Genomic DNA, 25,724 nt, shown 5'->3' on the forward strand with positions numbered 1-25,724 from the left:
GTTCTTTGTCCCAACACGACAGGAAAACATGTCATAGCGTTTTCAAGAGAACAAAAGAAAATTGCCCGTCCACATGCCTTTTCAGGTTGCTGTCAGTTACAGGATATCATGATACAGAGCTCCGTGATAGTCTGTGCTGCAAAATAAACCAGACCTCTTGAAACTAAAAACTGTGATTATACCAAAAAACGGTCTAATGTTGTTTGTTTTTACAGTCTTACATTGCAGCATCATGGGAATCGATCTTCAGCCTTGTAATTGTTCCCTAAATAGAATATGAATATTAAAATATTACATTTCAAACCCCTTAAAGCTGATTTTATTCTATATTTCCCTCAAAAACTGGGACAGCCTGATTGCCTTACCTGCATGCTTTCCACTGAGTAATGAGGGTGATCAAAGGGCTTTAAAGTACGATGCTGTTGTTGTTCCTTTGATCAATAAAAGCAAAGTTGCTTCAATATATCCATCTGGGAATGGATATGTAAAATATCCAAGTAGCATTAGGGATCCCGACACCAGCTGATCTTTTATAATGTTGACAGAAGGGTGCATGGGAGGGGGATAGATGTCATTTTGAGGTTTTATGTTTGCAGTTTGACAGTCATGAGGAGCGATAACAAAATAGTCCCTTATGTTATGAATGCTATGTTTAGTCGCTGTTTGAACTGTAACGTCATTTTTTTTTTTTTAAAGTGCATTTTAATAAGCTAGATTTGAATCAGCAAACAATAGATATTACAGGCTTTATGAGGCGACATAGATTTATGCATGTAAGTCCTGAAACGATCAGACAAGAAATCCATTAGTCCAGCAGGAAAAAAAAAGGTCTTGACTTTTAATTTTGATAATTGACGAAATGTTTCAGTAATCAAGCAAAAATTCAAAGAAAACTGGTGCTGACTGCAAACATGTGAGCCTCTTCTGCTTTCCCTTTTATATGATTGTAAACGGATACATGTGTTTTCACCGCTGGTTCGACAAATGTTGATGGCTTTTGGAAATTGTAACATCCATTTATTTCAACTATTGGCATTTTAATGACGTTGTTTTAAGATGGCTGAAAAGAAAACTGTTAATCATGTTGGCAGTAGATAATTCATGACTTCCTTTTTGTATTGGCTTTAAAGTAAAAGTATCCTGAGTTGTAAAAGCATGTTAACAAAAGGCTTTGTGATATCAGATCAAACATCGTCCTACAAAGATAAAAGAAAACTGTGATCTGACTTAAGAGGATATACCCAGAGGCGATCATTTATCAACAGCACGTTTCTCTCAAGACATCAAACACAGCTACAAATACCCTGTTGTGTTGAATTTGATTTAAAAAAAACAAAAAAAAAACAGAATGTGTTCTTGTCTTCCTTTTTGTGTTGCCTTCAAGAGAATGCATCCTACTGACGTTGACATTTTGCTCAAATCCAATTCGACATGCTATGCTGTCTGTCTCAAACAGGTGGTGTACTGGGAAGACGACACTAAACCTGAGACCATGGGGAAGGTTAGGGTGCCCTGGAACCAGACGTCGGTCACAGTGAGCGGCTTGGCGGGAACCACGCAGTACTTTCTGACAGTCAGTGCCTTCAACACAGCTGGCACCGGCCCCTTCCTCCCCGCAATCAATGTCACCACCAAAAAGCCACGTAGGTTTTTGCGTCCAGATGATCTGCTGCCCCAGTGTTTGATTTAGACTCAAACGATGAAACTTCAGATTGATGCAAACCCAAATGCTTAATAAATGAAGCAGTAGGACACAAAAGGGAGTGCTGTTGTCCTGAATATCAGCACAGATGGGAAATAAGAGGGGTGCTAAGTACTCAGTATTACAGCTCTACCTCACATGTGATGTTGCCTTTATTCAACAGTCCTTCAATATAAATTAGTATACAGTAATCACGTTATTTTGTTTATTTAAACAATTATCTCATGTATCTTTAAAGCGTCTTTCCTTTACTATATAAACGCATCTGTATAATGTACTCTATATATCAGCAATAATGGAATGCCTCGTGTCCAATCACATAGATCAGGCACTAAGTGTTGTATATTTATCTTACAGCCCCAGCGCAGCCCCCACTGAATGTAGAATGGACCCTTGTTGGTTCTCAGCTTTCTCTCTTCTGGGAGCCTGTGGTGGCGATGGAATCTGAGTCAGAAGTTACAGGATACCAAGTGAGTTCTCCATCCTCACTATGATTCACAGCAGCAGGTTTCAGTCTGAGTGAAAGCTTAGACCTTACCTGTTTTTGGGTCCGCTGTAAGCTGTCAGAATGTAACATTAAGTGTTTCCAATTTGTCACCCAACCATTCAGTTGTCATACAGGAGACAGAGACACAATGAGGTGAACACTCTCAAAACAGCCAACTCAACAGCGGAGCTGACTCTCCCTGAGGAAGATGACGAGTACATCATCCACATTCGGACGCTGAGTGAAGGAGGGCTCGGCCCGGCCTCTGATCCTATACGAATCCACCAACTAAGTAAGCTTGCTGACAGTTTTACGAGTATTTGTGGCTAATAAAGGAAGCTATTATGGAAGAAATGCAAGAAAAAAACATAGTTCACAATTTACAGTCTTTAGCCGTTGAAAAATGCTGATTCAAGAAACACAGAAAAACAGGACCTCAGCCTCTCAGAACTTCTTAATTATTTACTCACCCTGTAAATGAAGTCACTTAGCACACTTAAACCTGACAGGGGCATTTTGTCCTCAGTTGACTCACCATTACCCATGTCCCCAGCCATCCCTGTTTGGCTTTTCCTCGACATATATTTTGCTGAAATATGCAGCACGCTCCGTCTCTGTCACAGAGGTTGACTTCCACTTTTACTAGATGCTGTTACTGTCCTGTGGGACTCCAGCGGGGGGCTCTTCTACTGCTCTAAATGCTAATTTGCATTGTTGATATTCTGTGTTGAAACCCTGAAAACAGCACTTCAGAGAGATAGAATTCCGCGCTGGCACTTCTTTTAAATATCGTTTGAAAAAGAATGCTGCTATATTTTTTTTAGAGATAGCGCTAAGAAAAGATTTGGGCAAAACACATTAGCAGGCACAACATAGTGCTGTGTTTATAGAAGCTAGTAGCTGCAAAACATTAAAGGTGGTGCAGTTTTGTTCCCCTCATCAATTATAAATATAAATGTATTTTCCAGGAAAGGGTTTATAATTGGATATTGTCAAACTGGAAAATATGAAGTGATCTATAAGAGCTATTTTTACTCTCTTAAATCATACATGAGAAACTTGTTCATCCGGCTTCTTGCCCCTTCACAACTGGCTCCCTTCATACCTCTTTCACTGACAGTTGCAGATATAAGGAGTTTATGTTGGAAATTTGAGTAACTTTTATTATTATTTAACAGGAGAAGCTTGTTAAGACTGGAACTCTCTTTTTTAAGAGTGTCTTGGTCAAGACTGGCAGCAGCAAAGTTGACACATTTTCCAACAAACACAGATCAGCCATTCATACAAACAGAATTCAAGATGGGCAGGGGCGCTGGTAGCCTAGTGTTTAGAGTGTGTGCCACATGTATGGAAGTTATAGTTCTCAAAGCGGGTGGCCCTGGTTCAAATCCAATCTGTGGCGCCTTTCAAGCAAGTCATTCCCCACTCTCTCTCTCTCTCTCTCTCTCTCTCTCTCTCAATTTTTGACTCTACCTACATTCCTGTCTCTAAATAAAGCTGTAAAATGCCCCAAAATAAACCTTAAAAAAATCATTATTCAGGATGCATAACTACAACACAACAAAAGGCATGATATACCAGGTGAAAACCAGAAAATGTGTGTCGGCATCGGCCGCAATCAAAAACACATCACAATATCTACAGCCATATGTGCCTAACTGCTAGCCATTTAAAATGATGTCAAAGCATCCAGTGAGACCAGTTCATTAAGTTATTACAAGTCTTTTTGTCAGTCGTTCCTCGAAAAAGGAGCAGCAGTAAGTATAGGTCTTTTTGTCTGATGTTGGTTTAGAGATACGAAAGACCTGGAATAGACGTATAATTGAGAACATGTCAGGGTTTTAGTCTACTTGTGAAAAACGCAGACCATCCAACATGTGCATAGAAGGGAATAAAAAATGACAAGGGATGCAGCAACATTCTCTTGTGGGCGTAAAAGAATGGCAGGAATTCATTTAAAATAAAAACCCAGTTTAATATCTATTCTAACACTCATTATGTTCGTCTTAATGTCTTTCTGAATTTTGACAACTTGTTTTCAGTGTTTAAATGCAGATAACTGCTGCCATGAGTCTGCTCCTCCAAGCAGGTTTAAGGTTGACGTGTTATTTATTTTGTTCCAGGTATGAGTGCCCGTGGATCAAGAGCCTGGAGCGTGGACATCTGCCCCCTCTCCATTTTCCTTGCCGTCGCAATATCAGCATTCAGGTCAACGTCGTGACACAATGAGAAACTGTTTTTCAACCTTCTTATTGGTATTTTTTCTTGAATTGGTGAAAGTTGCTGATTTGTTTTCTTTCCAGTTTTCTTTTGGGAGGCGATAATATAGTATTTGAAGGTGTAAGTTTGCGGGTATGAGGCAGCACAAGTGTGGAGCGTGCTGTCAGACCTTATTATTAACGGTAAACGCTTGAGCTTTTTTTTTTTTTCTTTTTTTAATAGTTCTGTTTTGACATATCTGCCGGTTGGGAACGATGCTCCATTTCAGCCCTTTTTTTTCGAATGATACAGATGCCTTACTTCCATTCATGTGCCAAAGTAGTTTCAGCCTTCTTGTTGTAATTGCAAATAGCTACATGCTTTCTTCATCATTTTATTCCTCACAGTTTCTTATCAGTGAATGTCTCAGAGAATCTTGCAGAGGGTGAAGTTAAGAAGTTGTATTTTGGAATATTTCTCCTTTTTTTCCTCTCCACGTCTGATTTGGCGAGTCGGAACATGTTCATTCACCCGTGCCTGTGCCTTTGAAGATGCTTGTAACGCCATCACTTATAGACACTAGTCCATGATACTTGGTGTTTCAGAAAATACTGCAGCCAACTTTCTTCTTTATGTGTTTCTTTAATAGTTGGTTGTATCCAAGTAGAGACTCGTAACAAAAAAAAAAAAAAAGCTCACAGTGCCAGTGTTTGCCACTTTTATCTTTTGATAGTGGAGAGCTGAATGTACCATGAGGGCTCCTACAGCTTTTTAGGCCTCAGACTGGTTATTGTGATAGGCTGTTGATTGATAGATCTGACTTTACACTGCATTCACACTGCTGGCATCTGTCTGCACACAGCAGTAGTGGGAGAGTAATACAACTGAGAGTATTTCTTTCAACACAATATTCTTGAACCATCAATCGACAGAAAATAATACAACAACAAATTAAGTCAATAATCAAGGGGCAAAAACATTCTCAACAAGGTGGATGTTTTGCATGTTATTGTCACTAATCAATTTGCCTCCAAAGAATCCCATTCATACATCTTACCACTGCCACATCCCCACAGACTAACGATATCAGTTATTCAGTTTCCTCTGTTACTTGTTTTATCTCGCCTTTCCTATGGCATGAAATATAAAGTACAGTTTGATAATAAGGTCGCAAACCACTTTCATATCTGTGCATTCATCCTGGAGCAGGTTTCAGGAGTCAGTGCTTTGCATTAAAAGACCGGAAGCAGGTAATCTAGCTAGTCTGACTCTGTCTAGAAGTTCACAAATGGATCAACAGTCATCTTTAAAATCAATATTCAATACTCGCATCTTGTTTCTTTGATCTGTAAGTCGCCATTATACTTCATCAGAAGTGTGTGTTGGGTGGTCAAACTGCTTCGGTTTAACTATTTTTGTAACTTTCCTAAAAAAGACAATCAGACCATCACAGCCAGTTTAAGCCATGATTGTTGGACAGGTGTGTTGATGTGAGAGAGTTAACAGGGTTTTAACCACCTCCTTATGCTCACTCATTTATTTCTTACATAAGCATAGTTTAATAATACCTTTCATTGATAACCTTCTGTTGTGGCCTCTGGAATCGTCTAAAAATCTCACCGTCCAATATCATCTTAGTCTACAAACTGCTTATTTTTACCTTAACCTGGTCCTAATTCTTCTCGGTTGATGCACAGACATGAGACAAGTCAGATCCTAGTGGAAAATAAAGTGGAAAATAGCAGTTTAATCTTTGATTTCAGTCATTTTTAGCCGTTGGAAACGATAGTCTGACAACATAAAGTGGGCTCAAGGTTCATTTACTAGCTGAAGTCTGAGCTTTCAACCTCATCAGCATCAGTAAATTGAGTTTGTAATGGATATCAATGTTTCATACTTTACTCTCAACAACTCCAACACAACTGTGTGTGCAAACATCATAACCCGATGAAAAATGGAAAGATAATCAGAATCAGAATGTTGAATTCAGATTGTGTCGAGATTTCTTTTGGCCAAGCAATTTATAAGTGTGTGCATATTTTTTATAATAGCAAATAAAGAGGAGTGTGACAAATGTCATGTTATCTGTCCGATTACCAAACAACAACATGCCATCCAATAAGAATCAAGAATTCTCTTTGACATCGTATATTATCTTTTGTTTGTTTTTTAGCAGTTGTTGGTTAGATTGAAAAAAGACACTCTAATAGAAAAAAATCGAAATTTTCTCCATTTGAATTGCTAGATCGACTTGTAATGATTATTGGCAGTTTCAGCCTACATCCATCTGAGCAACACCCGAGTTAATGTGCATCATCAGCCATTGCAGTCGAGACAAGAGGCTTAAAGCGTTGCCAATTGTGCCAGTCGGATAATTGAAATTTAGCCACCAGCTTAGACATTATTTGGCAAAATGTTGGGTCAGCTGTGTTTTAATACTTTGTGAATCTGTCCTTTCTTGTCAGTTGTATTGGCTTTTCTTATGTGCTATGTGTTGTCATTGTTCATTGTTTATTTATGTATTTCAGTGAAACCCCACTGCTCAGGTATTCAGACCTGCTTCACTCTACTGTTCGATAGCCCTACAGAGGTCGGAGCAGATAGACCACAAATCTGTCGGTGCACGCCCTAAAGGTCTATTTAACCGTCTGACTTGACGAATAGAAAGCCTGAAATGTGCCATGATTAAGCAGACATTAAAATATCTTAGTAAATTAGAGGTAGCCTGAGGGGCTTCTATGGGAAAGGGCATAGGAGTAATGGTACTAATGACGCCCACCCAAGACTAATACATCAGGATTTAGGAAAGACTAAATCAGGACAATGTCATCGAGATGAAACCAGGCAGATTTAAGGATGTGTGTGTGTGCACACGTGTGGTGTGTCATAGAAAACTGTCTTCAACGGGATGATTCTGCTATTTAGGGGGGAAAAAAAGCTTAAATGCATTTTTTGTAATTGAACATGTTCAGGGCTTTGAGTTTCTAACCATGTTCAGACATTGAAAGGAGTTACACAAGGTTAATATTGCTGGTAGATAAAAGAAGTTTGGGTTAAAATGCCTTTTTTCTAGGAAATTATCATAGATTGCAAGTGCAAAGGAAACAGAGGACAAAAGCTCCAGAATCCAAGGCCAGGTCAGGTGCACTTTGCAGGGTACAGTTTGCATCAGATAAAAGGTTGTCCTTCACGAAATGTTAATAACTGTCTGAAAGCAGTCTTTGAATCTTGTTTTTGTGGCTTTACTTGTGGTTAATCTGTATTCATTCTTTCATCACAGAATGTCATTGTTAAGCTAACAAATGTTTACACGGGAAACGCATCTTTCTGGCTGATTTATCTATTTCATGAACGGAAAAAAGACTACATTACAACAGGCTTTTTGTGTCTTTGGTACATAGAAGCATTGCCAACCTCTTTGTTTTGTAATGTATCAGTACTGTGGAGAATTTGAATTGATTTTTTTCCTTTTTTTAATGTTTGATATGAATCCTGATTGTTTATTTTAATTTTTCTCTGCTGCACAAAGGTCAAGTGTTGCTTTAAAATAATGCTCAAGAGCCAGTGTTGGCCAATCAAAAAGCCAGTACAGTGAGATCTATCATGCCTTCATACAGTATTCTGTACATACTGTGTGTATTTTGTTGTGATTTGAAGCAACACCTGCGACTGGGAGACCGAACTGTGGTGTCCTACTTCCCAATTGTAATTCTCAGTCAAACCCAGAATCTGAAAAATACATGAGCAGAGAGCAACATTTCTTAGCAGCTGCTATCACACACAGCCTTTTGGTGCAGTGACACAAACACTACCTGTTACAAGGTAGTCAGCCAATGCACAGTAGATTATACAAGTGCTACTATCTACTAGTACTCTTTGTCTTTTTTACCAATTCAACTTTACAATTTTCTTGCTACTTTCAAGCTAAGAAAAGGCAGAATCAATCAGAAATGAATACAAAAATTTAAAGATTCTATTACGATTGATAAAGAAATACAATTGGGCTCTGGGTGACAACGCTTGGCCTTTCTGTTGTGACTCCTCAGTATTTTGATGTCCGGGTGATCTCTGTGAGATCGTGGCAGTAATGTTTTCACATTGAAAAGTCATCAGCTGATCTTGAAATGCTGAAGCTGTGCATGTATGATATTGTTTGGTGCATTTGTGTTTTCTAAATGAGGGACTTAATAAAAACAATTCACTGAGGATGTAATCTCCTTTGGATTTTTTTGAATTATGTGTGCCACTGTGTCATTTTCAGCATCAGCAGTTTTAGTGTCTTTTACCGCAGAAAGAATTTGAGTGGCGCCTCGGGGCACCATCAAAGCTATAAAATGCATAACATTATGAAATTGCATAAATGAGAGCAAAATGAGGCATAAATGTCCTATCTAGTGGATAAAGAACACATTCACAGAGGGTTTTTGCTGCATGAACTAATTGGTTTATTAGGCTATATAATAAGTAGGCTATCATTACAAAGATTTAAGCAGTTTGCTTTAAAAAAAAAAGAAAACTTAACGCAAATGTTCCAAAACAAGCATAAAGGAAATTTGCACTGTACCTTATGCAATAGAACCACTGTATTTCTTTGGATTATTATTAGAGCATGCATCTGCCGAAGTTCAGATACCTTCCTCTAAAACAACGGAATGACATGGAAAGCTACAGTGAAATATTGATTGAGGCAGTGTTGCAGAGATGCTTTTAAGATAATAAGAGGGAGAGGACCCTGTGAAGAGATCAATAGGAAGGGGAAGTGAAGAAAAGAGAGGTTTCTCCCTACACACCACAGATCATCCATAATGAGCTGCTGTGTCAATACTTCAGCAATGGCTCTTCACATGCTATTGACCACGGAATCAACCACACCAGGATACTGTAACTTCTTTTAACACCACACTCTAAATGAAGGGTATTTATGTATAAAAAAAAGTGTCTCTATTGCTGATAACTGTTCAATTCTGTGGATAAAGATGATTCCTACAGCGATATAGCCTCAGACATGATTGGTGTAGATCACCTCTGAACATTTCTCCGCAACACAGTGCAGAGGCTGTAGCTTAAATGATGCAGGTTGCAAATGTCAATACTGACCCCTCCTGGTCTCAGCATACTGTTGCAACCCCCTGGTCAGGTTGCACGGGTGAGCCAACCAATGGTTATAAGGTGGTGTCTGCAGTGACACTGCATTGAATGGGCACATTGATATTCAGAGCCATGTTTTTGGAAAACTTGCAACATTCTTGACATATCTGGGTATCAATCGACATCTGATTTCACACCAAATAAAAAAACAGAATTAAACAAAGACAATATTAAATGTCTCAGGTTTCTAGAATTGAAGTTGACATTTTGGGAATTAGTTATGATGTGCATTTTTGGTATTTTAAACCTGCAGTAATATCTTAATAAAATCTCAACATGGTGAAAATGTAGTCCGCCCTACGCTCCCTGATACGACCTGTTTCCTCCTCACCGTTGGGTGGCGCTGTCGTGCTCTCAGCTTCTATCGCAGGAGAAGAAGAGAGGGGGGGGGGGGCGCTTCCTGCGTCTCACATGTACACAACCAGATGATGGCTGCTGTAAAGAAAAGTGATTCCACTAACAGGAGCCTTAAAGAGACAAATTCAGACACCAACGACGAGGAGAACAACGAGCTGTGTCCCGGTTTCAAAGACGTAGACGCCTTTGTTAAAGTAAGTGAACTAACCCGAAACTGGACGCAGTTTTTAGTTCAAGCTAGCAGTCACTTCATCGGGCAACGTGGACGTGCGTGTTTATTACAAGCAGCAGACACACTTTCAATTTGGTATTCGACAGAAAACATGCGAATATATCTGTTTCTTACGGACTTGCTTATTGTTTGTCATAGTAATTGGTAAGGTTATGGTCACAACTTGAGCTTCTATGGAGCGCTTATTTGACTTGAACGCATGTCACGGTAAATGTGTGTGTTGGTAGTTCATGAAGGGTTGTAAGATAAGAAGATAACAAGGTACATAGATCGAAATATTGTATATTATGTCAGTGATATTTAAAATTGCTCCTTCCTCCAATCTATGCTAGTTAGATTGCAAATGAAGAAGAGCAAGCAAACTTCTGTATTTAAAAGGCTCTCTTAAGATATCCAGCTAACTATATATTTATTTATTTAGTTGTTAAAGATGAAGACCTATCAAAAATGTTATATTTGTCAAATATTTTGCTAGTGAAACTTGTAAAAAGAAGTCTTTAAACACCAAGTGGATAGTAGTTTGACAAGTTAAACTATATAACCACAATGTATCACTTAAAACAGGGTTTTCTATTTTTAAACCTGGTGATATTCACATTTAATTTTAAAGAGTAGTTACTGGCATTTATATATTTTTTTATTTGTTTAAATCCTAATGACATAAATTGGATTATGATTAAGAAGTATGACTAACACATCAGCCTGGGTCTTCTCTGCAGTATGGATTGGGTGCTGTGTTATCTGCCACTAAGGCGTCCGCCGCCTTGCCACAAGCTGGAGATGAATATGATTTCTATCGGAGCTTCCCAGGCTTCCAGGAGTTCTGTGAAAGTCAAGGGGATAAGCTTTTACTCTGGTAAGTCTCACACCTGTCTCTGCTGATGTCTCACTTTTTTACCTGTCACAATCTAGACAAATGTGTTTGGATGCCGAGTGCGAGGCAGGTTTGTGATATTGAAAGCGAGCCTCACAGAGCTGATTGTGTTTGCTGAATAATCTGTCACTGTGATACAATAACTGAATGCCTCTCACTGTTTCTCTGTGTTAGCATGAGTCAGATAATGCAGCACCACGGCTGCAGATCCCACATGAGAGACCGGAACAAGCTGACAGGGGTGGAGGAGCGGTTTGACTTGGTTGTGGACTCAAATGATGTCATTCTCGAAAGAGCGGTATGGCCAACAGCTGTGATGATATACCAGTTTATAATGAAAAGGCCTTTGCAAACCAATCAAACTTCTTTTTTTTTTTGAACTGGTTCTAGGGGATTCTTCTTGATGAAGCTGATGGGGTGAACAGGAGCCAGCAGCCTGTCATGCCTGCAGGGTTTCAGCCTCCAAAAATTGTTGTTTCCAGCTGGAATCGCAAGGTTGGCTAATTAACCTGTCAGCTCATATACTGAAGATGCCAGTTTTATGGCCTGAGTTCAAGCTTTATTTATTCCAAACAGTTGATAAATAGTTTAACTGGTATTTCATGCCTTTTGCTTTATTGATCAGGGTTTAGGCTCTGGCAGTCGTTCAGAGATGTTCCGACTGCTCCACGCCAAGAATGTTGCGAGGCCTCAGCTTAAATTCAAGGAAAAAATCGACAACAGCAACACACCATTTATTCCAAAAATCTTTATCAAGCCCAATGCGCTGAAGCCTCTTCCTTCTTGTAAGACATCCTTTTTCTACTCATGTTCTTTTTCTTTTTTTTTTTTTTTTACAGCTGTTGTTTTCATAACCTTACTACCAAACCACCTGTTGACATTTGTAAAACTTAGCTTTTTTTGTTTTTCCTAATGTAGATTTCACCAACAAACAAATCCGAAAGCAGAGACCTGAGGACCTTGATGTTCCAGCTGCCCTGGCTGATTTGATTCACCAGCAAAGGACTCAGGAGCACGTTGAAGACATGTAAGACTTTTCCTGTATTTATGTTTAAAAGTGTGTCTTTATCTTTGTCTCATTGTCCATTTAAAACTTCTGTTATTTATTCATGTAGGTTTGCACACCCATACCAATATGAACTGAATCACCTTACAGTTCCAGAGAGCCTTCTGACTAAGCCAGAGCCCCAGGTATGTAATGGTGATTATATAAATATGACCTGCTAACTGTTGGTTGAGCCAATAGACTGTAAAAAAAAAAAAAAGAAGAAGAAGAAAAAAGAAGCCACAACATTTAGAGCACCCCTTTCTGTCTTGCTGCAGTATTGGTCTTTACTCTACCTCCTCTATGTTAATAGATGGAACATAGTTCAGACTATAATATCAGGGTTCAGGTCATGTGATTTTTCTCCAACGTGGTTTCCATCATTAAAGATAGTTCATATCTTGCTGATTTTATTCCAATTGTCACTTCTCTGAGAAGAAGAATGGGGATGTGACATCATGATAGACAGCTGTGCTGGCTTCACCTCTGTGTAATAGGAAGAGTTTGAGACGCATTCAGGTCCCTACTAAATGTGTCATTCGGGATTATTTTTAGATGTACAAACCAATGGCTGATACCAAGTGCTCCTTCATCGACTCACTGGAGGATTTGGTCGCTCTGAATGAGAAGCTGTGCAAGTTGTCTGAATTTGCAGTGGACCTCGAGGTAAGGGAATAGAAAAAGTTCCTATGATTCCAATAATTTTGTATCAGAAAGGCATTGACATATTTCTGTGGAAAAATGATGATGTTGTTGTTAAGACCGGTATGTTCTTGCGAATGAGCAAATTAAGTGATTTTCACTCTGTTTTCCATCTCAGCACCATTCCTACAGGAGTTTCCTCGGCCTCACTTCTCTGATGCAGATCTCCACCAGAGAGGATGACTTCATCATCGACACCTTGGAGCTCCGCAGCGAGCTGTACATCCTGAACGAGGCGTTCACTGACCCAGCTATCGTCAAGGTAACAGGACCACTCCTCAAAGCTTTTTTTTCTCATTTCCTTTCTATTACTTTTACTGTCTAAAAGGGAGGATGAGTAAGTGTGTCTGATCAGACTTGTTTTCTCTCGTGGCTGTTTTTTTCTTTTCTTACCTTTGTCCAACTTTAGTTTTGTGTCGCAGTCTCCGCCATTGTCGAATTCACAAAGCAAATACACCACAGCCCATATCAACTTAACTACTTGTTTCAAAACTAAGACGAAGTTCAAGTACGTCAGTTGTAAAAGCTCATTAGCAGCCGAAAATGTGGTAGTTGTGTGCATACGGGTGTTTTTCAGATCTTGACGATCCCCTTGGCTTTTGCCTCCAAATGAGAAGTTATGGAAATAAAAGTGAGCATATCTTAAAGAAAAACCGGTCGGATTGTGTGATCACATGTTCCTCACGCTGGATTGGTTTGAGTTGTAAAGCCGTGTCGTCATATCAACATATTTCACAATTAAACTGACCTCAAGGAGATCTATATTTAATCAAGCAGATGATATTGAAGATGGCTAAAGCTTTCTAATAAACATATTACATCCAAACCTTCTTATCACCCTCTGTTGAAATTAGTAACTACAAGAATACAAGAACATCTTCATAAACTTAACCATAAGTTGGTAAGGATCTAAAACTCTGAGCCAGACCGTCTTTGAGGTGTCTCGGAGCCCCAGAGTTTTCAAACATGTTTAATAAAGTCAGCGGTATCCTGTGCTGTGTGGGAGCCACTATGACTCACACACTGTAGGATTCCTGTGAAAATGTGTGGTGTGTGGGATTGAACCACTGAGAGATCTGTGAAAATAAGCCAAATTGAGAAATGTCACATGGTGTGTCCCCAGCTTTTCATATTTTTGGTTCCAATATTATCCGAATCCAAGCAAATTACTTTTTATAATAAGTTGGGTCTTCACTGGAGGGGCTCTCAGCTGTATGCTCTTTCTTTCCTGTATTCAGGTATTTCACGGCGCCGACTCTGACATCGAGTGGCTCCAGAGAGACTTCGGCTTGTACGTCGTCAACCTTTTTGACACGCATCAGGCCAGCAGAGCTCTGAACATGGCCAGACATTCCCTCGACCACCTGCTCAAACACTTCTGCAGTGTGGACTCAGACAAGCGTTATCAGCTGGCCGACTGGAGGATTCGGTACGGACATGATCAGGCTTCTTGGTGCTCGATCAGAAGTGAATTTGTTTGGTTCGACTGTGGGAGTTCCATTATTCAATACAGATTGTTTGCAAAAGTCCTCTTTAAATATTCTGAACTCAGGGCAGTTGAATTTAAATATGTTCTTGTCCTGACTCTGTAGCCCCTTGCCAGAAGAGATGGTGCAGTATGCTCGGACAGACACCCACTATCTCCTGTACATATATGACTCTATGCGGGCACAGCTGTTAGACTTCAACCACGGCCTGCCTGGCCTTCTGCAAAGTGTCTGGAGCAAGAGTAAGGACATCTCCCTGAAGGTGAGGTTCCCTTTCATATTTTTCAAATTTCACACCATAATCCCCTGCATTTTCCAACATTTTTTATGATTCACCATGCACTCCCCTCTCTCATACAGAAATATATGAAGCCCATATACACGGAGGAGTCGTATTTGGAGCTGCAGAGGAAGCAGAAAAGGTCTTTTAACACCCAGCAGCTCGCTGCCTTCAGACTGCTGTTTGCCTGGAGGGACAAGCTGGCCAGGCAGGAAGATGAAAGCACCGGGTAGGCTGTTTGGAAATGGACAGAGAAATCTGCTCTAGCTGTTTTTTTTTTCACTTTTTTTTCTTAATTGGTGATGAGCCAGAATTTGTAACCAACATGTTTTTGTGTCAGTATCCCCACTTTTAGAATCAGTCATACTCTTCTTGTCATCTGCCTTAACATGTTATCCTATTTGTGTGTTTAGATATGTGCTGCCTACTCATATGATGAGCAAGGTATCTGAGGAGCTGCCAAAGTAAGTGGATTAGACTTCGCACTGATTCATTTGTGTGTTCCTACTTCAGTATCCAGTATCATTGAGCCTCCATTTCACAGTTGTTTCTTTCTCCACTCAGAGAACCTCAGGGCATCATTGCCTGCTGTAACCCTGTACCCCCCCTAGTGAGGCAGCAGGTCAATGAGCTCCATTTGTTGGTGCAGCAAGCCAGAGAAATGCCTCTCCTTAAGGTGAGAAAAGACAGGTGTCATCAGATTTTAATTTGTTTTGGTCACAGATGTAATTCCAATGTTTTTGTTGTTAAGTTTAGTTTATTGGTTTATTCAACAACACAACTGCTCGGCCAGAGTTGGCTCTAAAGCTTATTAACATCTGTTGTCTTTGGGCAGGAAGATCTAAAAAAAAAAAACACAACATTACAAACAATTAAAATCAATAAATAGATAAGAACAATACAACTTTACAAATAGTATATCACATAGAGGCACAGAACTCAGTCATTATTTCAATGTTTTCTTCTTTACAGGCGGAGATTGCAGCTCAAAAGAAGAAAGGACTCACACCCATTAAAAAGGTTGGTTCAACACTTACAATACCAGATGGATTATTTTCTTTCTTTTTTTTGCTTCAGTAGTTTTTGAAGAAGCCTGGAGTAAAATAAATATGGTCCTCTGTAATTTTTCAGCCAGAAGTCACTTTGTTTGGTCCTCACGATACATCCAGGGTCTCTGAGAGTGACCTCCCCGCCTTTCCCACTGATGGTAAGCCTGATGCTCGTTCATGCTTCTCACCATCATGATTCTCAATCTATCAATGTTTGTTTGTACAGTGCCAATTCAAAACAAATGTTATCTCAAGACACTTTACAGAAAGCAGGTAAAAGACTGTACTCTTAATTATAAAATCTACAAAGACCCAACATTAATCAATCATGAGCACTAAACAACATTTAGAAAAGTTGCAGTGTCAATTTACCCGAAATGACCGTGATCCAGAAAACCTGTATGACATTCAGTTCAGCAGTGAGTACAGTATGTTATTCTTCTTTTTTCTAGCCCCTCCATTAAACAACTTTTATATGTGAGAGGATGAGCCGGCTGGCCGTCCAGGCGATGTAAACAAAGTGTAGCTACGGCTCGGAAAGCTTGGAAAACATCACAGACAGTGGGACTCTGGTGTTACACCCATTGTAGACAGTCATGACTCAGAGTTATTTTCAGAGGATATACTTGATTTCTATTATATTTAAGTATGAAAAATCACATATTCTTCCTTTAAGAGGCAGAACCAGACTCATGTTGAACAGACATCTGCCCCATCTGTGTTGGAGTTTTAAAGTGAGATAGAGGGAGATGAAGGAAGAAGAATTGGGACAAACAGAGCAACAACAATGAATAAGATAACTACAGAAGATAAGATAGATTACTAGCTACAATGTAATAATGGTTAAAGTATGTGTAGTATTAGCAGTAACAACTGAGTATGTTAATTAGAGGTTGAAGATGAGCAGCTCCAAGATTCACTGTAATGTGTCTATTAATGATAATAGATGTAAGGCTGATATTAATGGTTGTATAGTGGAGGCCTTAAACCCTGTTTTTTTGTTTTCAGAACCACCTGTGAAACAAGGGGTGCTCTTTTCAGACGATGAGCACAGGATGGATGTTGATGTACAGAAAACAAACGGTCTCATGGCATTGGCTAAAATCACACTGTTTGAGGTAGGGATGGAATGTTTTTTTATTTGCCTGTCAGTTTCTATTCACTTGAGATACCTTTGTAAGATTGTTCTTTCTTTTTTTAGGAGATGGAATCACACATTGATGAGGAGGCCCTCCCTGTGCCTCAAATGAAAGCCAGACGTATCATCGAGTCATTTGAAAACCCATTCAGAATGGTACGAGCTGACCACTTATGTATGAGATTACATTTTATGTAACCAGACAAATAGTATTCAACCACTTTTTTGTGATTTCAGTATTTACCCTCCAGTGATGTGCACATCAGCAAGAACGCCAAGTTTGACCCATCCTCCAAAATTTTCGAGGTTACCAAAACGCTCCACACAATCATGTTTTTAAAAGCTTTTTTGTTTTGTTTTGTCCGCTTGACTGTTTGTTTCAATATTCACATCGGAAAATGGTCAAATTTACAGATCAGTAAAAGATGGAAGCTGCAGAGTATAGAACAGCAACAGAAGGAGATGGAGGAGAAGAAGAAAGCCAAGCAAGAAGCAAAAGAACGAGCCAAGAAAGTGTCAGGTAAAATAGTCTGTCTTGACAAAACCATGTTCCACTTTTAATAGTCATGTTACTTATTGAATTTAAATGTTGATTTGTACAGAGGAAAGAAAGAAGGCTAAACAGAGCTACCAGGAGTCTCTTCAGAACGTTGCTACAGTTCGCCAGCAAGCAGTGGTGAGTCATTTTGCCCTCTTGTTCTGCTGTTTCCCTCCCTGCTGCTTCATGTTCAACAGTCTATCAACCTCGCTGCTGACGCACCTGTTAGGGAAAGTAAAAATCCATGAAAATCATGAGTCTTACTCACCCAAGAGCCTGGTACTGAATATTGAAGACCGTGCTTTAATAGCTATGTTAACCCTCTGCAATGCCCCCCATTTTCTCAAGACATGGCAGATATTTCTCTTTATAAATACAGTGACTCACACACAAGTGAACCACTGCTGCCAGTCTGCAGGAGCAGCATGTAAGTGCTCTTTTTAATATTTTTATCCGTCTTGCGGTGTGTCTGGGGAAGGAGGATGCACCGCGTGGGATTGAAGCATCAGAGACATGTCCTCCTCTCATCAAACACTTCTCTTTCCTCCGAGGGAAGAATAAAAGCTTCTGTCTGCCCAACAGCCCACTTCTTCTCACTCCATCTCTCTGGGGTATCACTTGGCACCCTCCTGCTCCATTTCTTATGTACGCTTTTGCCTCCATATGGTGCTTCCTCATTTTTTTTTTTGTTGTAATGCTCAGTTACACAAAAGTCTCAGTGCTTCATCTTCTATTAACTTGAAAGAGAACATGCAAAATGGTCATTGTGGTGTGACTGTCCCTGCAGGTGGCACCATTTCCCCTCTTGACTCTTTCTTTGTGAGACTTCAGCCATCAATCGGCAGTGCACACAGTAATGGTTTGCACCACAGTAATCCATTGTATGATGAAGGCTTAAGTGAAATTTGGTTTTTGAGGCGCTCCCTGCTTAAATGACGCACGTTGGCAGCGTCTGATTAGTGGCATGCATTACAGTCAGAAGTGTTGGCAGCAGCACTTGAAAGTAACACTCATCAACCTCAGCTGCCAACTGTAGCAAATATCGGCTCTGTTGGCTAGCTGTCACTTTCAGCCGGCACTTTGGCAGTCACATTTTATCGTCTTGTTTCAGTTTGAAAGACAGATTTGTGATTTTCAAAAGCTTTCACTCCACTAACATGAATTCATATCAAAAAAGATGTTGACTTTGATCGGGCTCTATCCTCATCAGGTTTTTCTATTTTGCCTGCTTCATGTTCACCAAGATGCACACAAAAAAAAAGTAATTGACTACAGTTCTAATTATGTTAGTTAAGTTAGATAAATAATTCAAAAAGGTGAAATCGCAAGAAAACATGATTTTAAAGTGAGGAGTGTGCAATGATAAAGATTCTTTGGCACATTAAAACTGCTAATGAGAACGTGTGTATATTAAGAATCATTCATTTCTTCTAATCAAACGAACATAGGAGTATAAACTACAACAGAAGGAAATGTGTTTTGACCATTAAATGTCATTTTGAATCCTAGTTACAATTATGAAGGTGACACCTCTGTGGGAGTGACGAAGACACCGTCACTAACACCTTTACATCGGGATTCTAAAGCTATATGTGAAAGCATTTTGACTCAACACGCCTTCAGTAAACCCTGTCTCTGGTGTTAATTAATAGTCACATAATATCAGTAGATAGAGTAGAATAAGTACAATAATGAGACCCTTTAAATAGGTATTTGATAAAACATTGGTTAAGATGTTTGATCAATGCTGTCATGAAGCTGCAGCATAAACCACTCATCTGCTGGCCTGATAACTACAACCCTCTTTTTAATGACTGATAATAGAATGTTGACTTGAGGCGATCATACAGTATATTTTTAATTCAATCGAAGGGTCTGTATGTAGGTGAGTGAGGCAAAAAGAAACATTTCTTCTTAAATCCATACATCCTTCATCCATACCGCTTATCTCATTTTGGGTCACAGGGGGCTGACGCTGATCCCAGCTGTCCAGATCGCCTGCCAATAACGGGGCTTTAAAGGCAGCAAACAAAAAAAAAACTTTTTCATGAATTAATGTTAATATCTCTATAATTCTCTTAAGTCCTTTTCTTTTATGCAATTTAATGGTGCACCATATGTATGGTTAAGGAACTAAAGTATGAACCATATCTGTATGCTTATTTGTAAAACAAAACTGCACACACATACCGGTACTTATTATCCCCATTGATTCCGACACCTTTTATTATTATTGCTTGATCAGAATCAGAAATACTTTCTTGACCCCAGAGGGAAATTCGGTATCATTAACAAAGTTCAAGTAAATGTATTCATGTGTTGCACAGAAATACATGTCACTGACTTTCTTTAGGAATCTGCAAAAGGAGTGGGACAGAAAAGAGAGAGAGTTGATGGTGAGGTTGGAGAGTTAACTCCCAAACCGAGTAAGAAGCTGATGAAATCTGCCGAGAAGCCCCAGAAAACAGAATCACCTCCCAAAGACAGCTTCAAGCCCTTCGACTACAGTCAGTCAGACCTCAAAGTCTTTGCTGGTATGCATATACAATTTCTGTTCTCATCTTCCTTTGCAGATCATTCATTTATAATCCTATTTGTGTTCACATTTAAAATCAATATTTGCATATTGTTTGTTTGTACAGGTAACAAAGCAAAGGACAACACACAGTTTGATCCAAACCGGCAATCCCAAGATTTTAAGAAAAAGGTATTAAAGAGTTGATTCATTTGACAATCAAACAAAGTATATTTCATGTGTGCTTGGTTAAAATCAATCTTTTATCAAACAGAAAATCAACAAGGGACAAAAATCCAATTTTGCAGCTGGAAACAGAAGTATGTCATACATGGCTGGAAAATCTGACAGGTAAACATATTTAGTGAAGAATAAAAAATGTGTTTGCCTCTTCAAAGTCAAACGTCTTATTCTTTGTTTTTCTTTCTTACAGAGGATTCCGGCATAACTGGCCCAAAAGATAAACTCTCTTTGATCCCCTTTTCCTTTCTTGTTTTACTTTTGTTTTTCATCCTACAGAAACAGTATTCCCCTTCTTCATTTTCAATTGAAATGAATTATTTCAAGATTTAATGTTTTGTTTTTTTTCATCTGTGGGACCATTTGCCTGTAAATATATGGACACACTGGCCTCTTCATTAAAGATGATTTTAGAGGAAAACGCTCTTGCCTATTTTGTTTGAATCAAACCAAAAAGGGTTTTAATGAGTGATGGTCACTTTACATAGAAACCTCTGCCATCAGTGTGTGAATGTGTAGGTGTGACCTGTGGTGTAAAAGCACTTTGAGTAGTCAGAAGATGAGAAAAGAATTATACAAGCTCAAGTCCATTTACCATTTATCACCACTGATCTTCAGGTCATATCTTAAACACAGAGTAATAAGTAGGGATAACAAATGTGGAGTGCTAACTTTCAAACTTCTAAATATCACCATGTACAGATGTCAGAACGTCTTGATGAGATGTTTTCAGGTTTGTGAAAGAGTGAGTTTGTATTTACTACTAGATTAGATTCTCTTTGAGATATGTGAAGTACGATGAATATGTGCTATAAAGTGAAAATATTCTCAGAAGTGAATGAACACTGTTCACAGAACAAATGTGTGTGTGGACATAAGACTATTACATAGATGCAAATGTGATTGCCAAATGTCACATTCCAAAAGCATGCATATTTATTGGCTAAATTCTCACTTCATGTTTGACTTCATAGTTTGATGTCATGCTACCATGTACTTTTACACTTAACATTTGTGAAATGTTAAGTATATTTGTGAAACTTTTTACATTTTTTCGATAATATATCATGCTTTAGATTTAATGTTTATAAAAATTAAACTACAATAGGCTAAACTTTAGTTGAATTGTTTCTCTCTAGAAATAGAATGACTTGTTATACAGCTTATTAATAGAGGGCTTAACTGCCTTGTTCTCGTTGAAATGGGTTCTTGACTCCTATTTTTCATGCACAGCAGCATTGAAGAACCATGTCTGCTAGAGATAGAGTCATCATGTGCATCTTAAATTGATGTGTACTGCAGACATCCAGCAGTGTTATAACTGTCTGAACCCTGAAGGTTGATGAACCCATCTATTTATTTAATGTTGTAGAGAATGTCAGGGAGGTGTTCCCTTTAAAGTACTTGTTGTTTTACCCTGAAGAGTTTGACTAGTTTAATTACATCTTTGCTTACATTGTCCCCCCTAGATACAACGGTTTCTGTTAGCATTGAGCCCAGCCTTGTGTAAACAGACAAACAAAAAAAGAACAAACATTCACATTTTAAGCCAAACTTTTCTCCTTCACGCGATGTATGTATACAGTATAATGGGGTGTTATAACCAAAAATGATTTGTCCATAGTGAGAGAGCATTTAGAGTTTGTTAAAGCTCAATTGATGTGTATTAAATAGCACAAATCACTATTCAGCTGATACTGGTTGCTGTAATAAACCATGTAACAGTTGTTATTTGTTTATTCTTTCCCAACACAGCAGACCAGGGGACTCCAGTTTGGATTTAATGTTATCTCTTATGTGATTTGATATTGATGGGGATAACAGCCAGATAACTATTTTCAAAGATATACTGCCACTGGCATTTTTTTTACAACTGCACCTGAATCAGTTATTATTGTACAAAAAACAGTCTTCCTAATAGTACACCTGTGGCTGTATGAAAGCAGGATTTGTCTGACTGTTACATTCTACTGCAAAGATGTGCTCCATAGTGAGCATTCATCCAACGTTTCTCTTACCACTTTGTCCAATTTACTTACCTTATTGCTTACTTTACCCCCGGACATAACAGCCTCTTTGTAAATAAGAAAACAAATAATGTAAACAAACCTGTAAATGTGCAATACAGAATAGAACCACCTTAAAGGAAATGGAGTGGCATTCCTTTAATTTGTCAAGTGTGTTTGTTAAAAACTATACTAGTAATAAAGTCTACAAGTCAACACTTACCAACTTCCACAAAATACACAAACAAATTTAAAAGTCTTGTTTTGCTTTTTCAATCACCTTTTAGTTTTCAATAAAGGAAATTATCATTTTCAACTCTGGGTTTTTCAAGTTGTCATTGAAATATAAATGTCAGGGCCTTTTTGTCCAAATCATCTTAAAACTTAAGATATAAAATAAGATAAATGTTGCCATGATAAGTAGGCTACACAAAATTAAGTTGTCAGTCATCTTTAGGCTATGTGGAATTTTAAATTAGGCTTTCACTGCATTCATGTTTTTATAGTCTCTTTTGATTTGACATCACGTTTGTCCTCGTGGATCTATACAATATTTTGAGTTCTGATCATTTAAAAAGTTGTTTGCGAAACTCGTTCTAGCTGGGAACATATGTCATTTTATTACTTAAACAATACAAGGCCTAAATTCAAATTTCAAGTCAAACAACACAAACAGGTATTCTTACATCCTGCCATCCCATTGGCTCGCATAAATATGAGTAACTCACGTCAGCAGCTTTCTGTTGATTATAAATTGAAGCTTCGGGTCAAGTTGTTCGTCGGCCAATTGTTGCATCTTCGTTGTTACTTGGAAGCGAACATGGATCTCATTAAAGACGGGTGGTTTACGGAACTATCCCCGTTATGGCCGGGGCAAGCGGCCAGCCTGGAAGTGGAAGAGCTCCTCTACCACAAGAAATCCAAATATCAAGATGTCCTGGTCTTCAAGAGGTGAGTATGTAGCAACTTTATAACTCTGATGACACCTGACGATTTCTGTTTTTAGACTTTTTAATGACTAAGAAAGATACCATTCCATTAAAATTAGATATCTGCGTCAAAAAGCAACAAATTGGCCAATTAAGTCACTTAGATAAATTTCCAAAACGATTTAAAATCCAAGGTGGTTATTTTGAGCATAGCTTTATGAAGACTAACTATATCCGGCAATTTCTCATTGTCTGTTTTGTAACATTTGTGGCACACTTGTCTGGCTTCTGATGTGGCATCCTCTTAAGATATGAATTATAAGGTATATTGAGTTTATTTAGCCCAAGGTTGCAAATGCTTTCAATTGAACCTCTCATACTTCACTTTAATGTCTTTATTCCAGTAAACAATATGGCAATGTCTTGGTGCTGGATGGAGTGATCCAGTGCTCTGAGAGGGATGAGTTTGCATATCAAGAGATGATTGCCAACCTTCCCTTGTACAGCCACCCATGCCCCAAGAAGGTATCAAACACAAATCGATATTTTTCTACATTTATGGATCTGCAGAATTACAACACTCTCAGCGAGTCATGTTTTCTGTCCTGACTGCCAGAACCTTTCCCTTTACACAGGTGCTGATCATTGGCGGAGGAGATGGCGGTGTAGCAAGGGAGGTTGCGAGACATCCGATGGTGGAATCGGTGGTTCAGTGTGAGATAGATGAGGTGCGAGAAACACAACTGATTAGATTTATCTTTCTCCAGAGAGCTACAAACATGATTTATTTTAATGCTTGCTCGTATTAATGTACATTTTGTTTGTTGATCAAGGATGTTATCAATGTAGCAAAGGACTTCCTCCCAGGGATGGCCCAAGGGTTTTACAGTCCCAAGCTCACCCTGCATGTTGGAGACGGCTTTGAATTCATGATGGCGAACCAGGATTCTTTTGACGTCATTATCACGGACTCCTCAGACCCTATCGGTAAGTGCTTTTGTGTTATAACATTTTTATTTGCAAACTGAAATGTAAAACGGACCGATTCTGAGGTCTCTTTTTTGTTGTAGGACCTGCTGAGTGTTTGTTCCAGGAGCCTTACTATGAGCTTCTGAAGTCATCACTGAAAAGTGATGGGATTCTTTGTTCACAGGGTAAGATATTTAGATATATACACATCATGTTGTTTTTTGTATTCCAACACAGTTTTGAATAAATAGTGGTGATTTGAATAACTGATTAACCAAAACTTACCAGGGCCAAAAAGACTGACAGGGAATTAATATGCCTTCACCTCTTCTCTTGAATCAATCTCTCAGGAGAGTGTCAATGGCTCCATTTGGATCTGATTAAGGAGATGCAAACCTTCTGCAAGAAGCTATTCCCGGTGGTGGACTATGCCTACACATGTGTCCCCAGTTACTCCAGTGGCCAAATTGGATTCATGCTCTGCAGTAAAGATCCTGTAAGTGTGTCAGTCATTCTCTATTGCACCTGATTGTGGTCAGAGTTCCTTTAAATGCCCCTGGTTTATTCTAAAAGACATGTAGTGCATTAACTTGTTCAGTGTTTCTTGGTGCTCGGTCACATCCGTTAAATGAATATTGTGCCTTCTCTATTTTTAATATAGGAGACAAATTTCAGGGAACCAGAGGAATTCCTGTCAAAAGAAGAAGTGGAAGACATGGCATTTAGATATTACAACTCTAATATCCACAAAGCCTCTTTTGTGCTCCCTGAGTTTGCAAGAAAGGTAAATGTTGTTTGAGTCATTTAAGACATTTGATTTGTATGAACTAAGTTCCTTTAAGAGGCTAGAAATGTTAACACTCCTACTTTTCCCTCAATCTCTTCTTGAACATTGACAGGCACTCAGTGACGAATGAGCAGCATCAACAGCCCAGCATGTTCATGATCTACCCGAGCCCCCAGACCACAGATTTGTCCTCTAGCACCACTGAGGACAGCAGACTCCCTCCTTCCAGTCTTATGTACTCTGGATGTTAAAAGTATTTTTGGGATGTTTTTGGTCTAAATAAAAACTGATTCAGAAAAGCATTGCCTTTAAATCTGAATGGGTTCACTGCATCTACACATCATGCAATGTATAAGATACTAAATAAAGTATTGTTATGTTAACAATCCATCAGATCTCTGTACTGGGTAGTCTATCAGTCTAGTCTATCTAGACTATCAGTAGTAATCTTGTGCTGTAGTAAGCATGTACAGTGAATCATTGCATTGAATGTCATACTTGAGTCCTCGTTTTTTTATGAGAACTGTAATACATTGGTAATACATTTATGGTTATTTGTTTCTTTTTATTAATCCGCCAACTGTTTTTAAAGGTCATGTGCTTTAAATGCATTTTTTCCAGTTCTGGTTTTAAATTTTAATATATTTAAAAGTTGGTGATGTTAAAAAAGGAAAATCCGAGGTGACGGGAGGAATTGTCAAGAATGGTTCCAACAGCTCAGAAAGACAGGGGGGAAAACAGATGATGACAGTGATAAATACTAAATATAAAAACTGCAAAATAATTCATTGTGATGTGAAAATATTGATCACTAGTATAGATAAGAATAAACATACCTTTCAGTTATTTATGTAGAAATGACTTGTAAAGGATATGACTGTTTATGTAGATGTGCTGATATGGCTGGGAGGAATGCACAATAAATTGCATTTGTCTTTTTTATCTTACAAAAGAGCCATAAAAGACCTTCCTCTTTGTTATGTTATGTTACAAAAGAGCAGGTACTGTAAAAGACCTTGGTGTCTTGTCTAACTGTTTCA

At 38.7% G+C, this 25,724-nt stretch overlaps 3 protein-coding genes across 4 annotated transcripts in view; all 3 read left to right on the top strand.

Moving 5' to 3' along the window:
* cntn3a.2 (contactin 3a, tandem duplicate 2) overlaps window positions 1–8,594 on the top strand; it is a 43,212-nt gene extending 34,618 nt beyond the window's left edge. For both annotated transcript variants that reach the window (XM_061057492.1, XM_061057493.1), the window contains 4 exons: window positions 1,457–1,643; window positions 2,060–2,172; window positions 2,313–2,481; window positions 4,313–8,594. In XM_061057492.1, the coding sequence (XP_060913475.1) occupies window positions 1,457–1,643; window positions 2,060–2,172; window positions 2,313–2,481; window positions 4,313–4,410 (567 nt within the window). In that variant the 3' untranslated portion in view covers window positions 4,411–8,594. The remainder of the gene's footprint in view (window positions 1–1,456; window positions 1,644–2,059; window positions 2,173–2,312; window positions 2,482–4,312) is intronic.
* A 1,330-nt stretch (window positions 8,595–9,924) lies between these two features.
* exosc10 (exosome component 10) lies at window positions 9,925–20,414 on the top strand. The gene is made up of 25 exons (XM_061057126.1): window positions 9,925–10,087; window positions 10,845–10,981; window positions 11,174–11,297; window positions 11,390–11,494; window positions 11,625–11,784; window positions 11,918–12,026; window positions 12,115–12,190; window positions 12,600–12,710; window positions 12,865–13,008; window positions 13,985–14,175; window positions 14,339–14,495; window positions 14,594–14,742; window positions 14,927–14,977; window positions 15,078–15,189; window positions 15,486–15,533; window positions 15,645–15,720; window positions 16,571–16,680; window positions 16,764–16,856; window positions 16,938–17,006; window positions 17,115–17,220; window positions 17,303–17,376; window positions 19,592–19,772; window positions 19,881–19,945; window positions 20,028–20,104; window positions 20,187–20,414. The coding sequence occupies exons 1-25, from the start codon at window positions 9,962–9,964 to the stop codon at window positions 20,215–20,217; spliced, it is 2,682 nt and encodes an 893-aa protein (XP_060913109.1). The 5' UTR covers window positions 9,925–9,961; the 3' UTR covers window positions 20,218–20,414.
* Window positions 20,415–22,762: 2,348 nt separating this feature from the next.
* LOC132990109 (spermidine synthase-like) lies at window positions 22,763–24,937 on the top strand. The gene is made up of 8 exons (XM_061058178.1): window positions 22,763–22,950; window positions 23,333–23,453; window positions 23,564–23,656; window positions 23,762–23,915; window positions 23,999–24,082; window positions 24,248–24,393; window positions 24,559–24,681; window positions 24,797–24,937. Exons 1-8 carry the CDS (start codon window positions 22,820–22,822, stop codon window positions 24,812–24,814), a joined length of 870 nt encoding a protein of 289 aa, XP_060914161.1. The 5' UTR covers window positions 22,763–22,819; the 3' UTR covers window positions 24,815–24,937.
* The last annotated feature ends 787 nt before the right edge of the window (window positions 24,938–25,724 follow it).

The sequence above is a fragment of the Labrus mixtus genome, chromosome 15 (genome assembly GCF_963584025.1).
Source record: "Labrus mixtus chromosome 15, fLabMix1.1, whole genome shotgun sequence".
Taxonomy (NCBI): Eukaryota; Metazoa; Chordata; class Actinopteri; order Labriformes; family Labridae; genus Labrus; species Labrus mixtus.